The 19,152-nt window shown below is 37.9% G+C and overlaps 1 protein-coding gene, 1 long non-coding RNA gene and 1 pseudogene across 8 annotated transcripts in view; 1 reads left to right on the plus strand and 2 right to left on the minus strand.

Moving 5' to 3' along the window:
* The window catches only part of Acbd5 (acyl-CoA binding domain containing 5), a 51,453-nt gene extending 50,124 nt beyond the window's left edge, over window positions 1-1,329 (minus strand). For 2 of the 7 annotated variants that reach the window (XM_078023265.1, XM_021722995.3), the window contains exon 1: window positions 3-172. In XM_078023265.1, the coding sequence (XP_077879391.1) occupies window positions 3-17 (15 nt within the window). In that variant the 5' untranslated portion in view covers window positions 18-172. Of the gene's footprint in view, window positions 1-2; window positions 173-1,206 lie in introns of those variants that run through there. The other 5 variants (XM_078023270.1, XM_078023267.1, XM_078023266.1 and 2 more) reach the window with 4 other exon arrangements.
* LOC144367348 (uncharacterized) lies at window positions 154-18,158 on the plus strand. The gene is made up of 2 exons (XR_013426689.1): window positions 154-1,471; window positions 15,640-18,158. It is a non-coding gene; the product is annotated as an uncharacterized LOC144367348 (long non-coding RNA).
* Window positions 4,643-7,149, minus strand: LOC101975285 (myelin protein zero-like protein 1 pseudogene; annotated as a pseudogene).
* Window positions 18,159-19,152: the final 994 nt, after the last annotated feature.

The raw sequence follows: 19,152 nt of genomic DNA on the forward strand, positions 1-19,152 counted from the left end.
ACCGAGAGGAAAAGCATCTCTAGCAGAAGGCAGAGGGGGTCCGGCCACCGGTGGTCGCGGAGCCACTCTCCCACTCGAAGGACGCTGGCCGAACAACCACACCCCCCATTCCCGCGGAGTCGGTCTTTCAATCGGCACCCTGCCCACAGCCCCGCCCCGGAGTCACCGCAGGACCCACCAGCTGCCGCTGCCGCCCTGCTGCCGCCGCCGCCGCCGCTGCGCAGCAAACCCCTCCCACCCGCCCCGTGGCGCTGACGCTCGCCGCCTGTGCGTCCCCAGAAAAGGACCTGGGAGAGGCAAAAGGAGAGACTGCTGTCCAAGGGACCACCGACCCGGATTGGTCGGGGGAAGACTCTGTGCTCGGTTTTGTTCAGGAGGGTGGGAAACGAGGTCGCTATACTCTGGGATCACGGGATTGGGTTCTGCCCCTGGGCCCTAAGGGCGCGCGTGGGTCTCTCCGGACAAAAACAAGAAAAGAAAAAGAAAACCAAACTGCACAAACGCGAAAGATTGTGCAGTCCCCAGCTCCTGCCTTCTCTTAGGATAGGGCTTGAAGAAGGTAATGGGTCAGAAGCAAAGAGCTTTAGATCCAGACAGGCTCGGTGCGAATCTTTCATTCTGCCACTTGGATTCTGTGACCTAGCGCAAGTCTCTTAGCCTCACCAACGGCACCGAGATACCACTCCAAAAGGTACAGGATGGGGACTCTGGATGGAGATGCTTGGCCCCCAAGTTATGACAGCTTTCACCGACCCGGCCAAGGATGTCCGAGAAGCAATCAAAGGAGGTCATCCGCTACTCGACTGGGTCGGAAGGGGGGCACCTTCCCCTACGCGACCCCTTTCTTTGAGCCCCAGGAAGCCCAGCACATCCCTTCTCCAGCCTGACTTAAAAGGGGATTGGGCGTGGGGGAGGGGCGTTAGAGGACCCTACACGAACCGTCAAACCTACAAAGGGATACCCTGGGCCTTCCTCGAGCAAGCACAGCTCCCCCGCTTCCTTGTGCATTGGGAAAGCGCCCCCAGACCCGTAGGGGTGTGTTGTCTAGGGTTGCCGGAGCGGAGGGGTGCGACTCGGAAATCTCAAAGTCGCCCCACTGGGAGCATCGTTTCTGTCGGTTCAGGATGGGTTAGAGGGGTTACTAGCACAAATCTAGTCGCGGATCCTAAGTGACTTTTCTCTTCGAGCCGCGGTGCCGGCATTTACCTTAGTACTGCCGGCAAGGCCTGTCCGGTAATGTCCCCGACGCCCACCCCTCGCCCTGCCCTGCCGACTTATGGGAAATGTAGTCCTTCCTCCGCGGCGCTTCCGGGCGCCGGCGTTCCTCCCGCCTGTTCCGGTGGGCTTCTGGGTATGGCCTACCCTCCCGGCGTTTGGCGGAAATCCCTCCTCACGGCTGGGTCGCGCTTTGTGATCCTTCGCGGAGCCACATCCGCTTCTAGCAAAAAGAACTAAGTGGCTTGTTGGAGAGGTATCCTAATTTGACTGGACGTGGTCGGGAGACGGGTTTAGTTTCTTGCCCTTGGTGCTTATTAACATTGAGATCATATATGAAGGCCAAAGAATACCGTAATAAAGACTTCCGTTTAGTGAGTGGCTAGTGTTTTGACAATCTCCAGACACTCCGAAAATGCTGTAGGGTATTTACGAATGAGGAAATGGAGGCTTTTACTAGCGAAACTGCCCAAGGCACTAGGATTTAATAAGCACCAGAGCCAAGATTCACAGAATCCCCAAATTTGGCCTTTTCCCAGCACAACAAAGGAAGATGTTAGCAACTTTAACTTATTCAAACTGGAATGATTTTATGTGTTTAATATGATAATATGTGTTGCTAGTTATGCATATTAATTAAAATATTTTGGATGTTTACTTCTAAGACTTCATTTTGACAACTCGTCATTGGGATTTTGTAATGAGCTACTCATTGTTGCTCTTTAGGTAATTATGAATGTGCGAGCTCTGCCAGTGATACACTGAATTTCCATTTCCTGGTTGTATAGATTTCCAGTTACAAACAATAGCGTAGAATAAAGGAAATTGAAGGTATTCGGGTAATGATTTTTTTCAAGTAGGATTTTGTTGGTTGTTTTTTGTTAGTTTATTTTCTTTGCTTGTTTTTGTTTTTGCCAAGAAGTGGAAACAAGTATCCATCAACTAAATAGATAAAGGAAATAAGGTACATGTACACCGCAGAATACTTTTCAGCCTTAAAGAACAAAATCTTGTTGTTCATAACAACATGGAGATCGTTATGTTAAGTAACATAAACCAGACCCAGAAAAACAAGTACCATATGATCTCACTCATGTGGAATATAAAAAAAAAAAAATCGATCTCAGAAGTTAAGAGTAGAATTGTGGTTACCAGATCTTGGAAAGTAGAGAAAAGAAAAGAGATTTGTGGGCTGAGATTGTGGCTTAGTGGTAGAGCGTTTGCCTGGCATCCTCAGCACCACATAGAAATAAAAAAATTTTAAAAAAGAGATTTGAGTTTGCTCATAGTCAGATAGGAGTAAGTAGTTCTGATACTGCCCTGTAGGATGACTATGGATAATGATAATGTACTATGTATTTCAAAAAGCTAAAAGTTTGAATGCTTTCAGTATAAAGAAATGATGGATGTTCAAGGAGATAGATGTTTGAACATTACAATGTATACATGTATCAAAAAAAATCATAGTAGTACCCCATAAAAACATACAATTATGTTTTTGTATCAGTTAAAAATAAAGTTTTAATTTTAATATTTAGCTCAATATATCTTAAACATGATCATTTCAATATAAAAACAATTATTAAGATGCTGTACATTTTTTTCATTCACAGTTTTTGAAATCCATTGTATTTTTTGCATTTACTGCATATTTTAATTCAGAGCTACATTCAAACTAAACTATAGATTACTACAGTCTCAAGTGGTCAGCAGGCACATGTGGCCATCGTGTTGATCAGCATACTTCTCTAGTTTACATGTACATGTTGATGTTTTCCACCTGTTTAGCTTTCATTCCCTGCTGTTACAACCATTCTCACCTGCTGAAGTTTGGAAACAACCCCGTCCTTTTGGTACACATGTAAGCTGGGGTAAACAACCATCTTGATTTACCTGGGACTGAGAGGTTTACTGTGAAACAGGACTTCACAGGCAAAACCAAGACAGTCCCAAGAAAACCAGGATGGTCATCTCACATGTTATATATACCTATTCAATTACTATATTGTATTATCCTGGCTACTCTAATGTATTCAGCTGTGGAACATACAAACCTGGCTGCAATCATGAGGTTTTATGGGAACCAGTGGGAAAAAAGAACCTTATTTTCTGTGGTGGTCATTATCTATACAGCTTCATCTAATCACCTTTACATTAAAAGGGGAGCACCTGGTTGAAAATATCATCTATTGTGCAGGAAACCACAGCTAGAGAGAAACTGAATTCGGGAAGGTGTTTTTTGTTAGGTTTGGTTTGGTTTTGGTTTTTGGTTTTTGGTTTTTTTGAGTCCTAGATCTAGCCCTTCCTGAACCTGTTTTTCTTGACTTTTTAGCAAGCCAGTAAATTTTTTTTTGTACTGGGCATTAAATTCAGGGGCACTCGACCACTGAGCCATATCCCCAGCCCTATTTTGTATTTTATTTAGAGACAGAGTCTCACTGAATTGCATAGTGCCTCATTTTTGCTGAGGCTGGCTTTAAACCCACAATCTTCCTGCCTCAACCTCTTGAACCGCTGGGATTACAGGTGTGTGCCACTGCACACTGCAGTAAATTCTTTATACATATTTCTGTTTTGTTTTTAAACCATTCAGGTTGAATTCACATTATGTAAAACTAGAACAGTCCTCGCTGATAAAATAAAGGAAGAAAAAATATGGAATCCAAGAAGTTTAGCTGCAATATGACAGATTCATGAGAAATGCACTGTGGAATGTGTGTGTGTCTCTAATGAAGATTGGAAACTTAGTACCTTTGTGAGGTAGGGAATTGAAGGCAATGAAATGCATGCTGGCAATAACCTACAAATTTGTAGGGGTTTTTATTTACTTTATTATTTATTTTAATTAGTTCATTATGTTGTACATAATAGTGGAATTTGTTGGTACATATGTGTACATGCACACAATATAATAATTTGGTTAATATCATTCCCTAGAACCCTCCTTCCCTCCTCTACTGCCTCCTTCTGTTTTCCTTCCTCTTTTCTAGTAATTTTCTTTTTATTTTCAAGAGATCCCCTTCCAACATTTTTCTTTCCTTTTTTCTCTCTACCTTTATGTATGAGAAAAAAACTTATGACCCTTGACTTTCTGAGTCTTATTTAACATAATACTATCAAGTTCCAACCATTTTTCTTCAGTGACACAATTTCATTCTTCTTTATGGCTGAATAAAATTCCATTGTGTATATATACATTTTCTTTATCCACGTGTATCCATCAACAGACACCTAGGCTGGGTCCATAATTTGGCTATTGTGAATTCTGCTTATATAAACATGGGTATGCATGAATCACTACAGTATAATGACTTTGATTCTTTAGGGTAACTCTGGTTATACTAAAGTCATGGTATAGCTGGAATATATGGTGGTTCTATTCCTAGTCTTTTGAGGAACCTTCATATTGATTTCCATAGTGGTTGTACTAATTTACAGCCCCCAAAATACTGTAAAAATGTTCCTTTTCCCTCAATCTTCGGCAGCCAGTGTAATCCTAGTTAGGAGTTTTTCCTTCTATAGAGAACTTCCAGGATCATGCTGACCAGCAGAGTTAGACTTATGACCACAGCAGTAACTATACCCACCACAACCCAGACTGGAAAAAGGACAGACTGTCTTTTTCAACCATAAAGCCTAATGTGCCAACCAAAGGGAGTGTTCTTGACATCACAGGTATAGGTGCCATTGTGTATAAACTGTATATTTTCTATGTAGATTGACGCACTTTTCTTATGGAGGTCTCCAGCCCTTAAATGGTGGATAGTTCCCAAGGTACACTTCACCTTGGGAATAGCAGAAAAACAACACAGTAGTTTAGGCCCCCTTGGGCTGGAAACTTCAGGAGATAAATATCGACCCGATGCTGGTGTTAGCAGTCTTGAAATTGCACATCAGCTTCCCTTGTGTCCTGTTTGACACAAAGATTTCTTTTGGTATGTATGCTGCCAAAGCTGACACTCCTGCATTTGATAGCACAAGTATCAGGGTCAGCAGTAGCTATGGCCAGGGCCTGTGGCCTGAAGCTGTTATTCCTATGCCAGCTCCTGCTGGCACTGCTATGGCCCTGCCACTGCTGCAGCTGCCCCTATGGGCACTAGACCAGCTCCCCACTACAGCTGTCTCACTGCTGCTACTCTGTACCTCTACCTTGTTTGTATTCTTGATGGCCATCATTTTAACAGGAGTATGATGAAATCTCATGATAGTTTTTTAATATTTATTTTTTAGTTATAGGTAGACACAATATCTTTATTTTACTTTTATGTGGTGCTGAGGATCGAAACCAGTGCCTCACGCATGCTAGGCAAGCACTCTCCTCTAAGCCATAACCCCAGCCCTCTTGGTAGTTGCATTTTCCTAAATGATAGTTGTTGAAAATGTTTTTTTCATATATTTGTTAGCCATTTGTATTTCTTCTTTTGAAAAGTGTCTGTAGTTCATGTGCTATATGTTAATTAGGTTACTTGGTTTTTTGGAGGCATTTTTTTTCGAGCTCTTTATGTATTGTGGATATTAATTCTATGTCAGAGTAGTAGCTAGGAAAGATTTTCTTCTATTCTATAGGTACTCCCTCTTCCCACTCTTGTTTCCTTTTCTACATAGAAGATTTTTTTTTATGTCTGATCGTTTATTAATTCCTGGTTTTATTTCCTGAGCTTTAGGAATCTTACTGAGGAAGTCATTGCCAACATCTACCTATATCTTGGAATGTTGACCCTACATTTTCTCCTTGCAATTACAAAGTTTCTGGTCTAATTCCTAGGTTGTCTTTAATCCATTTTGAGTTGACTTTAGTGCAGGATGAGAGATAGAGGTCTACTTTCATTATTCTACAGTGTTCTCAGCAACATGTTTAAAAGATTGGCTCTTCTTCAACATATGTTTTTAGTGTCTTTGTCAAGGATCAGATGATTGTATCTTTGTGATTTGTCTCTGGGACTTCTACTCTTAACCCTTGATCTATCTTTATGATTTTATGCCAGAACCATTCAGTTTTTGTTACTATAGTTCTGTAGTATATTTTGAAATCCAGTATTGTGATGCCTCCAGCATTGCTTTTTTGTTGGCTTGGAATTGCTGGGCTATTCTGTGTCTTTTATTCTTCCATATGAATTTTAGGACTTATAAAAAATCTAACTCTGTGTAGAATATCTGGTATTTTGATAGGGATTATGTTAAAATCTTAAGATCATTTTTGGTAATATGATAATTTTAACAATATTAATTCTGCCTGTTCATGAACATTGGAGGTTTTAGATACTGTAGACATCGTTGTCATCGTCTCCTCCTCCTCCTCCTCCTCCTCCTCCTCCTCCTCCTCCTCCTCCTCCTCCTCCTTCTTCTAGTTTCTGCTTATCTTGGAAGGTTTTTATTTCTTCCAAGTTTAAGAATAGCTTTGCTGGATATGAGCAATCTTGATTGACAATTATTTTTTCATGGCTTGGAACACATACTATCAAGCCCTTCTTGATTTTAGAATTTCCACTCACAAATCCAAAGTAATAGTGATTGGCTTATCTCTAATATTTTGTTTTTCTCTTAAGGTTTTTAAAATTCTATTTGAACCTGCTTGTGTTTTTTTTTTTTTTCATAATTTCTATCTCCCTATTCAACTTCTCATCAATAGCCTATACTGAAATCTTTAAATCACTCAGTTATGTTTCTGTTTCTCTTGTATTTCATTAATCATTTTTATAATTCTGTATAATGATAACATGTTGTGGAGAGGATCTTTTTGATCTTGTCGCTTTGGAGTTTTGAATTCATCCTGTGTGTGTGTGCACGTCCATCTCATTGCTAAAATTTGGAAAATATTACTATTTCCATAAAGAGGTTATTCATACCATTAGAAGGCATATGACAACCCTCTTCAATTCCAATTATTCTTAAATTTGGTCTTTTAATTGTAAGAGTTCTGTATATTCTGATCATGGTTACTTATTTTCTTTTCTTTAATACAGTGTTACTCTTCCAGTCTGGCCACATTGTTTTCCAGCTTTGAGCTGCTATCTTCTCATGGTCTGCTCTAGTGGAAAAACTTTCAACTGATTTTTATTTGATTTATTAAGCTCTTCATTTTCAAGATTTCTGTTTGGTTCTTTTTCAATGTTTTTATCTCTCTATTGAATTTCTTGTTTAAATCCTGAACTGCCATGCTTAAGTGATGTTGTTTTCTTGAAATTCATTAATCATTTTTATAACCAGTCCTTTAAATTCTTCATCTGATATTTCATTCACTTCAATGTCTTTGGAGTCAGATGCTGGTGAATTATAAACCTTAGTAGGTATCATGTTATCTTGTTTTTTTCATTCTTGTATTACTGTGTTGAAATTTGTGTATGTTGGAATGGATTGAATGGGCCTTTTGAGATCACAGCTTCCTCTTGGTGAAGTTTTCTGGGATAGCAGATTGTTGTGAATTATTCAATATATTCCTTGTGTGTTTTGTCGTATACTTTCACTGCTAGTTCTTTAGTGATGATGAGTGTACTTTGATACAGAGTGTATTGCGTCAGAGCTTGATGATCTCACTTTCTCTTTAGGTCTTACAAGAGTATGGTTCTTCTTATAAGTATGGCTGTTGTATTGTATACAGCAGAATGTATGGGATGCACCCTTTGTGATTGCTCTTCTAGCCTTAACAACTGAATATTCTAAAAAGATATGGGTTGAGATTCCCTCATAGGTGTGATGTCAAAAATCTTTGTGTTATTTCTTTTTGTTTGGTTTGGTTTTTTGGAGCACTGGCAGTTAAACCCAGAGGTGCTCTATAACTGAGCTTTATCCCCATCCAGGCTGGCCTCACAATCCTCTTGCCTCAGCCTTCCAAGTCACTGGAATTACAGGCATGCACCACTACACCTTGGTTCTCTGTTTTTGCAGTAGGTGTGGATGTCCATGGGTGGGACCCGAAGTCTACCCTTTAGCTGTCCATGCTTGGGACTGATCATTGGTTTAGGTTTTTGTTTTTTGTTTTATTTTCCCCTATTTTTTTATTTCATGGGGGGCAGAAACCAGGGCTTGAACTTAGGGGCACTTGACCACTGAACCACATCCCCTGCACTATTTTGTATTTTATTTAGAAATGGGGTGTCACTGAATTGATTAGTGCCTCGCTGTTGCTGAGGTTAGCTTTGAACTCTAGTCCTCTTCCTCAGCCTCCCAGCTGCTAGGATTACAGGTGTGTGCCACCATGCCTGACTCTCCCCTATTCTTTATGTTAAGTGTGGCTGAAGTTTGATCAAGGTTAGTTTGTGGAGCAGAGTATGCTATATCTTGGCTGGGTTGTGGACGTAGCTCAGATTCCCAGTATCTCATAGAAAAGGGGAAGATAAACAATAGCAGTGAAAAATATACAGCATTAAAATAAATACCCTCTGTGACATTTACCACACTAATTCCACTAAAACAGGAATGGCAGGTCAACAATTGACAATAGCAACAACAAAAACAACTATAAACTAGATCTGGCCTTAAAGTAAACAGATGTCAACTGCGCCCTCTACACTACTAATAACCACAACAACATGAATGATTGGAGCAGGGATTATATAAACTATATTTTTCTAAAAGATGGTAAAAATGCAGTTCATTAAAAGAAAGTGATTCATGAAAACAAAACAAAGTTTTAGAATATTCAAAATGTGAACAGAAAGCAGAAGTCCAAGTGATGTCTATAAAGAAGAAGGAGAAAAAGAGTTAAAAGGAACAAAATAGAGACCAAGAGAATCTAGCTATTAGAAGGAGAAGAAAAAGTAAAAGAAACAAAGAGAACACAACAGCATCAAAACTAAACCAAACAAAAAACCCTACCCCTCAAAAGATAAAGCAAAATAACTAATGAATTAAAAAGTGATAAAAAAGAAACATATATATATATATTTGAATGTATATAGAGTCACATATGTATGTAGTATATATGCATATGTATGTTTGTATGTATATCCAGGAACTAAGAAGAGCACAGCAAGAACACCAAAGGAAAAAAGTTCTTAAGGAAAATGAAAAAATTGTCACCACCCAGGTGGTCAAAATTGTTGATGAGGAGAATGTTCTCTGCCTATGTTGAACTATCCTTCTTTCCATTTCTTCTTGGGCTATGTATCCCTTTGATACAGCAAATGCTGAAAATTGTTAAACTCGTCCTCTTTTTGTATTGCTCATCAAGCTGCCAACTACAATGACCTGGAACCTAAGGTGGTTGAAATAGCTCTCAGCTTCCATTCTTACCAGAGTAATAGGATGGAATGTGAAGTCTTGTCAGTTGGAGTTTCTTCTGAACAGACTAGTTCGATGCCCTCCCAAGCAGAGCTGATGGAAAGTTCTATGTGGGAAGTTACAGCAGCTGGGGTTTAGCTCTAACTGAACCTTTGGAGCTTTGTCAAGCAGTATCTGCTCTAGGTGGTATCTGCTCAGGAGAGTTTAGATCAGCCAACCCCTAAGGACCCAGCAGACACCAATCTGTGTTGGGTATTTGGATCTTAGGGCTGCTAAAGAATTCTGTTCATAGAGTGAGGTAATTTACGCTCCACAGATCTTGCACACTCTATCGCCTACAAATATGACCTTCCTAGGCTCAGTCCCCAAGTATAATCATGCCTATTTACTCAATTTCCTGACCCTCTTCTGTTCACATGAGCAAGTTAACACTCAGCTCTATACTTCTGACCTGGAACCCCTGAGTACAGTAGTCTCTATGTTTGTTTCAGTCATATTCTGCCACAAGGTAGGTGCATTTCCTGGCAATATTTGCAGTGATCTTCTGGGCTCCCACAGCAGCAGACTGCAGCCTATCCTTCTCTACATGACTCCCTGCCTCAGCTCTCCACTTAACAGTTAGAAACCCAGAGCACTCATCAAACACCAGCTCATTGTGCAGCCTCTGGTTCAGCTAAGTTCAGACTGCCTTCCTGTTCAGTCAGCTATGTTCCTCTCTTTGTTTGTTACCTGTCCTCTATGGTGAACTGGTGCTGCTGCCACCATTTGCTAGGTGCCAATGTACTCATTTTCCTCCTCTGTTCCAGGTACCCAAATTTGGGAGTCTGTAATTATCCAATATTGAATCTCACTATACTAATTCCCACTGTTATATACATTGCTGAGAAGGAGTATTCCTGCTGCTTGAATCTGGAGCTACAGAGCAACAGGAAAGTGTACCCTTCTTCTAATCCACCATCTTTGATTAGGATCATCTTTGATCCAGAACTCAGGTCCAGCTCATGCCTGGCTCATGTTTGTAGTCTCAGCTACTGAGGATACTGAGGCCAGAAGGATCCCTTGAGCCCAGGAGTACAAGGCCAGCTGGGCAACATAACGAAAGCTTACCTCAAAAAAAAAAAAAAAAAAGCAGCTTTTTTTTTTTTCTTTTTCATGGCTGTGCTGGTTTAAATGTGATAATTCTTGTTAATATATATTAATGATATGATAGACTAAATCGCTTTCCAGAGTGCCTTCCAATTATGTGAACCTGTAATTCTACCTAAAATATGCTATCTTGAGACATTAATTAATGCCTTTCCATATTTCCAGTATAGTACCTACTGTGAGGCATTATTAATCATATGTTTCCAGGGACTGGGGTTGTGGCTTAGCGGCAGAGCACTTGTCTCTTACATGCAAGGCCCTGGGTTTGATCCTCAGCACCACATAAAAATAATAAACAAAATAAAGATATTGTGCCCATGTATAACTAAAAAAAATTTTTTTAAATCATATATTTCTAGAAATATTTTAATTAAAAGTAGATCCACTTTTATATATGACTTTAAGATAGGTAAGATAAAACATTTATGGATTTTAAGAAACACAAAGGAATAAGCATTAAAATACCTTTTTAAAAGGATTTGTGTAGATGTTCCTTCCTTTACAAAGATTTCTTTAAGTCCTAGTATGTCCCAAGTGATGTGCTTGACACAAAATTCTGACACACACAGGGTGAGGTAGCATATATCTGTAGTCTCAGTTACCCAGGAGCTGAGGCAAGAAGATGAAAGGTTGAGGCCAGCCTGGGGCAATTTAGCAAGACCCTGCCTCAAGGAAAAAATAATACAGTACTTGTGCAGTCAAGACAAACTGGGTTTAAACAAGCTGGCTGCAACATTAAGCTAAGGAGAAGGTGGTGAAAAATCACAGAACACAAAAGAGTAGTTTTTAAATCGTGGGCGGGATGGCCCTTTGAACTTAAGGGTCCTGCTTCCACACTGGAAGGAGAGAGGGCCTGAGTTTGGTTTACTTTATAAAGGGGACATCAAAGGCAGGGATAAGGTTTCAAGGGCAGAGTCTTGCTTTAAGATGTCTCCCGTGTTCAGCAGATTGACTGATATCTTGGCAGGTCACACTCATCCCAGGTGCTGTGTGCAATCTTAGGCAGAGCTTGTGAGGAGGCTCACCTGCATCATGCGATGAGTCCCTGACGGGGAGTTTGCAGGGCCAGATCTATCCCCTCATTTCCCAATGTGTAAAACCTTGAGTTCAGTTCTTTTTTTTTTAATTTTTTTTTTAGAATTTTAATATTTATATTTTTTTTAGCTTTTTGGCAGACACAACATCTTTGTTTGTATGTGGAGCTGAGGATTGAACCCGGGCCGCACACATGCCAGGCGAGCGCGCTACCACTTGAGCCACATCCCCAGCCCGAGTTCAGTTCTTAATACTGGAAAAAAGAAACAGTAAGAGACCACTTCACATCCACTGTAACCTCTTATCATTTTTTTTAAAACACAAAATAACAAGTGTTGATGAGGATGTAGAGAAATTAAAACCTTTGTACATTGCTTATAGCAACCTCAAATAGGGTAGTCACTATGAAAGAGAGTATGATGGTTCGTTAAAAAAACTAAAATAGAATTTCCATATAATCTAGAAGTTCTATTTCTGGGTATTTTCAAAAAGAATAAACAGCATGGATTCCAAGAAATACTTGTTCAGTGATGTTCACACAGCCATGTTTACAATAACCAAAATATAGTGTGACCCAAGAGTCCAATAACAGATAAATGAATAAAGAAAATATAGCATAAATGTACAATGGAATATTATTCAGCCTTGAAAGGAAAGAAAATTCTAATATGTGCTCCAACATGATGAACCTTGAAGACATTATTCTAAGTAGAATAAGGCAGTCATAAAGCCAGATTCACGATTCCATTTACATGAGGTGGAGTAGTTGGACTCATGAAGACAGAAGGAAGAATAGAGGTTGTCTGGAGTTGAGAGAAGCAGAGTAAAGGAAGTTTTTTTTTTTTTAATGGATGAAAATTCACTTTGAGAAGATGAAAATTTTCTAGAAATGAATGGTGGTGATGGTTGCACAACAATGTGAACAAAGTCACTGCCACTGAAGAGGACACTAATATTGGTTAAAATCATCAATTCTGGGCTGGGGTTGTAGCTCAGCAGTAGAGTGTTTGCCTAACACATGCAAGGCACTGGGTTCCATACTCAGTACCCCATAAATAAAATAAATAAAAGGTATTTTGTCTAACAACAACAAAAAAATTGAAAAAAAAATTATCAATCCTATGTTATGTATATTTTATAATAATAGCAAAAGTCAACTTTATAAAGTTACATTCCTTTAGAAAGACTGAAAACAGTGGGAAAGGGAAGAAATCCTATTACATAAAAATTAATTTTGTAATTCAAGTCATATTTTCATGGATAACTCAAGCCTTTATATTTATTTCAATGAAGCCAAATCCAGTGAACTATTTTCAGCCAGGATTAGTCAGAACTAAAAGGCTGAACTGTTTTTCTTCAGAGACTGAATGTCGTCCCTCCCTGCAATAGACCAGTGTGTTCCAAACAGAGTAAATAGAATTGCCCTAAAAAAAAAAAAAAAAAAAAAAAAAAAAACTGGTTCCAGTATATTTGGGGGCCTGTTTCTGGATTTCATATTCTTTTTTTCTTTTATCTATCTATTTGCCTGCCATTATGAAGTCAATTTAATTATAGTTGCTTTTAAATATGTTTTAATAACACACAGGCTAGATTCCTTATGGAAAAGTAATAACTGTTCATTGTAGTATTGTGGTAATAGCCAAAGACTGAAATCAATTTACATGTCCCTCCAAATGGGATCAGTTGTTTATGACCCATCCATTCAGTGGAATGCTATAAAGAATAATGGGGAAGGATTTAATAGATGATTTGGAATGACCTCCAAGACATATGATTAAATAAAGAAGCAAGAAGGCACAAGACTTAGAATTTATTAAAAATTTTTTATATGTGCATGGAATTAATCATGAATCCTGTTAAGATAGCAATAACATTTGTTGCCTTTGGTATTGTTGGAGACCAAGTCTTTTCAATACATACTTTTTTTACCCTTTTGAAAACTGAATTACACATTTGACTAAATAAATAAGATCTGTGAAAAGATCAGGGAATCAAAATACATTCACTGCTTGCTTAAAGTGGATATAATATCTATAAAGAGTAATACAGATATACACAAAAAGTGTTGGGGATCAAATCCAGGGTTTTGGGCATGCTAGGCAAGTGATCTAACACTGACCTTAAACTCTCAGCTCAACTACATTGACCTGACACTTGAGATGATGTCACAGTGACTATCATGTATGAACATTTGTATTGACTTGACAGTGCATGGTCCAGGTTTCGCAAATTTAGAAATTTTTGCACTGTGTTTCAGAGTAAAATATGTTTTATATCACCATCAAATACTCATATACATGTTTTATTTAAAATTAATAGGGTCTGGGGATGTGGCTCAAGCGGTAGCGCGCTTGCCTGGCATGCGTGCGGCCCGGGTTCGATCCTCAGCACCACATACCAACAAAGGTGTTGTGTCCGCCGAGAACTAAAAAAAAAAAATAAATATTAAAATTAAAAAAATAAATAAGTAAAATTAATAATTAAATATCATAATAATTTTAGTTTTGTTAAGCCAAACAGTTTTAATGTTTTATTTTAAAATAATATGTATTATGCACTCTCATACTATCTCTTATAAATCCTAATCATGACCTATTTTATTGATTTTTTTTTTAACTTTTAAACTTTGTTTATTTATTTCTGTGGAGCTGGGGAATGAACTCAGGACCTTGGACATTGCCAAGCATACACTCTTAACACTCCCAACCTCCATTTTATCGATTTTATGATTATTATTAGAGAGAGTCACATTTGAAAAATACTGATATTCTTTATGGTTACAATTGAATCCTTGCAAATATGTCATGTTATTTCTCATTGGTATCTCTGAAAATCAACAAGTATATAAAACTGGTAAAGAGTGGAATAGGGGCTGGGGATGTGGCTCAAGCGGTAGCACGCTCGCCTGGCATGCGTGGGGCCCGGGTTCTATCCTCAGCACCACATACAAAAAAACAAAGATGTTTGTCCTCCAATAACTAAAAAATAAATATTAAAAAAAAGAGTGGAATAGCTGAGTCTAAAATTCTTATTTATTTATTTATTGGGACTAAAATTGAACCCAAGTGTGCTTTACCACTGACCTACATTCCCAGTCCTTTTTATTTATTTATTTATTTATTTAGAGTCAGGACCTCAAAAAGTTGCTGAATGTATAAACAAATCATGGTACATTCATGCAATGAAAACTACTCAGCAAGAAAAAATAACTGCTAATGTACACAATGCCACAGTCTGGCTGGGCACAATTGACGAGCCACTTATTAAGCAGAAACAAACTTTATTTTTTGAAGGCACATGCCACACCATGGGAGCTCTTCAGGAATTCCCTCAGAGCCCAACTGCCACCACCAGCTCTCTCTCCCAGCACCTCAACCGCTCTTGAGGCAGATTGGTTGGGTTGCATGGGCGGAGCCAAAAGAGTCCCCCAATGAGCAACTCCGTGGTCTGAAAGGGCGGGGAAACTGCCCAATGAACATCAAGGCAGAGGAGCCAATCAGCTGGTTGCTGGGGCCACTTTCGCTGAGGCTCTCAACAACTCAGCAAGAAAAAAATAACTGCTAATGAACATAATAACATTATTAATCAAACTTGTGATCTTTCTGCCTACACCTCCTGAGTCACTAGTATTACAGGCATGTGCTTCTGTATCACTTGTAGAGTTTAAAGTACTACACTACTGGTGGAACCAGTAGGGAGGAAAAGCTTTGTGGAAAAGACCGGAGTTTCCAGCAGAAGTGCTTACATTTGGTGAAAACTCATTTGAAACTGGTACTGCTAAGTATTATATGATATTATCTGAACTATATCATTTATTACTCCCAAGACAAAGAAGCCAGGAAAGTTATATAAGTGAAGCCTTGGGTCACATAACTGGTTGATAGCTTAGATTTAAAACAAATGAGAGGAGGCACTTCCAGAGGAGAGGTGTAGAAAATCTTCAAAGACCTACTGTTCCATAAAAGTAATAATAACATTGGCAAATATTGTAAAAGTCACATTTTTTTAATATTTATTTTTCAGTTTTCGGTGGAGACAACATCCTTGTTTGTATGTGGTGCTGAGGATCGAACCCGGGCCGCACGCATGCCAGGCAAGCGCGCTACCAATTGAGCCACATCCCCAGCCCCAAAAGTCACATTTTTTAAAACTTTGGAATCAATCAAGGTTTATGATACTCTGAGCAATACTGATTGAAGAAAAACAACCAAATCTCAGTAAGAACAAGTCCTGCAATGTTTTTAACTTGCCTTTTTTCCATCCCTCTCTCCCAGCTCTACAGTACCCTTGAAAACAAACTTACAACCATGTTATCTGTGAAAAACAACAGCATAGAGGTCATTTGAGGGGAAAAAATAAGTTTAAAGTGCCTCAAAAGCCCTGTCTCAAGAATTATCACTACTTGTCCTGAATGAAAGCTCCCTGGAAACTTTACATTTTCAAGACTTGTCTTCATTTGACCTAAGTTGGAGCTCACCGTATGTCAGTAGCCCTACTTGTAACCCTATCCTCATGGGATTTGACAAAACTAATCAATGACAATTATAGTAATATTTCATTCTATAAGAAGGATGAATTCTGAGCAATGTGACATTTAGCAATTTTGTCATGTGAACATCATCACAGAGTGTATTCACACAAACCTAGATGGCATACCTAGTAGTATAAACAGTATGCATTTCTAACTTTTTTCTTCTATTATTATTTAAAGGTCAACTACCAAGAGATTATAAATCTGCATTGATGGGCTTATAATGCTTAAAAATATAATTTGTGATAATAATAGCACAAAGTGGAAGAGGGAATGGAATTATATTAGAGCAGATTTTTTGTATGATATTGAAGGTTATTTGGTATTCATTGGAATGAGTTTGTTTTAAATGTTAATTGTAATTCTCAGGACAACCACAAGAAAAAAAAACACAAAGAAATATACAGAAAGAGACATGTTAAAGGAAGTAAAATGTTATAATAGAAAATATCTATTTAACCTGAAAAAAGTCAGTGGAATAAAAAAAAAGACATACACTATGTAGAAAAAAAAATATGGCAAAAAATAAATTTTATTTTATCTATACTTAAAAGTAACTGGATCAAACATTTTAACTAGGAGGCATAGATTAGCAAATAGTTAAAAAGAAAAAGATATGCTCTAACTATACATTAAACTACAAGAGATACATTAGGGTCAAATTCAGGGTCTCACATATGCTAGGCAAACGCTCTACCACTGAGCCACAACCCCAGCCCCAGACAAAATCGGTCTTTTAAAAAATTGTTACCAGAGACAAGAAAGAAAATTTTATAGTGATAAAAGAACAATCCACTAGGGATCATACTGATTATTAGTATGAGTGTGTATAATATATATCTATCAGCAGAACTACTAAATACATAAGATTAAAAACTGTCAGATTTGATGGAAGAAATAGAGAATTTAAAAATAATAGCTGTAAACTTCAATATACATTTTCAATAGTGAATAAAAAAGACAAAAAGTAGAAAAAGACTTTAACAATGCTATAAACCAACTAGACGTAACAGACACCTATAGAACAAGCCACCAAACAACAACAGAATACATATCTATTCAAGTTCACTTGAAACATTCTCTGTGATAGAGTATGGCAGGCTGTAAAAAAAGTCAATAAATTTAAAAGAATTGAAATCATTTTTAAAAATCTCCAATCTAGTGGGATGAAAGTAGAAATTAAGCCAAGTGTGGTGATATGTACCTGTGGTCCCAAATACTTGAAGGCTGAAGCAGGAGGATCACTTGAACCCAGAGTTTGCAACCAGCATGTGCAAAACAGTGAGGACTCATCTCTAAATAAATAAATAAATAAAATGTGGAAAATTCACAAACATGCAGAACTTAAACAACACACTTTTAAATGACCAATGGGTAGAAGAAAAAAATATCACAGCAGAAATTTAAAAATACTTGGATACAAATGCAAATGAAAACACAATGTACCAAAACTATGGGATGCAAAGTGTGCTCAGATGCAAATTTATAACACCAAATAACTATATAAGAGAGATGATCCAAGCTGGTGGTGCATGCCCATAATGCCAGCAACTCTGGAGGCTGAGGCAGGAAGACCATGAGCTCAAAGACAGCACAGCAGATTAGGAGGCACTTAGCAACTCAGCAAGACCCTGTCTTTAAATAAAATAGACAAAAGGGCTGGGGATGTGACTCAGTGGTTAAGCACCCCTGGGTTCATTCCCTGATACCCCCCACCAAAAAAAAAAAAGACAGATGAAAGAAGACTAACTATTCTTTCTAATCTACTGAAGAATTGAAACAATAGGAAAAATTAATAAAAACTAAGTTGGTTTTTTGAAAAATGAAATTGATAAAGCTTTAGCTAGAGTAACCAAGAAAAAATAAGACTCAAATTACTAAACTCAGGAATAAAACTGTTGGCATTACTAATAACATTACAGAAATAAAAATAATAGAACTCTATGAACAACAATAAGCCAACAAATCAGGTAACCTGCATGAAATGGACAGATTGCTAAAAAGACAAAAACTACCAACACTGACTTAAGAGGAAATGGAAAACCTGGACAGATTTTAACAAGAAATCGAATTAGAAGCCAAACACCTCCTCCTCAAGAGGAGTACAGGCTTAGATGGCTTCAGTGGTGAACATTTAAAACAGAGAGGTTTGTTTGTTTGTTTGTTTTCTTTCCTGGATTGGACCCAGGACCTTGTACATGTTAGGCAAACACTTTACCACTGAATTACATCCCCAAATAAAAATTTGAAGAACTAACACCAATTTTTCACAAACTCACCAAAAAACAGAATAGAAGAGGACATGTTTCCACTCATTCTATAAGGCCAGTGTTACCCTGATAAGAAAAACAGACAAAGCTATCACAAGAAAAATATAGAGCTATATTGTATACATGTGCAAAAATCCTCAATAAGGTACTAGCAAATCTAGCAGTATGTTAAAAAGAATTGTAAAACATGATCAAGTTTGATTTACCCCAGAAATGTAAAGTTGGTTCAACATATGAAAATTAATCAATGTGATGTATTATATTAATACAATAAAAGGATAGAAAAGTTTTTTGTCTTAATTGATGGGTAAAAGAAAAAAATTGACCAAATCTAACATGTTTTTATGATAAAAGTATTCAACAAACTAGGTATAGAAGGGAACTTCCTCAAGCCAATAAAAGGCATCTGGAAAAACCCACATACAGTAACATAGATAACAGCAAAAGATTGAACGCTTTCTTCTAAATCAGAAACATCACGATGAGGATGATATTTGCTCTTGCCATCTCTCTCAACATTCATTCTACACATGGGAATTCGGGGGAAAAAATTGAAAGGCATCCAAATTGAAAAGAAAGAAGTAAAACTATGTTCACATATGACATAGTTTTGTATATTTAAAAATCCCAAGTGTGTACACACACACACACACACACACACACACAAACTATTGGAGTTAATATGTCAGTTTAGCAAGGCTTAAGAATACAAGATCAATATTAAAGAATCAATGA

This window comes from Ictidomys tridecemlineatus, chromosome 10 (assembly GCF_052094955.1).
Source record: "Ictidomys tridecemlineatus isolate mIctTri1 chromosome 10, mIctTri1.hap1, whole genome shotgun sequence".
NCBI classification, from domain to species: Eukaryota; Metazoa; Chordata; class Mammalia; order Rodentia; family Sciuridae; genus Ictidomys; species Ictidomys tridecemlineatus.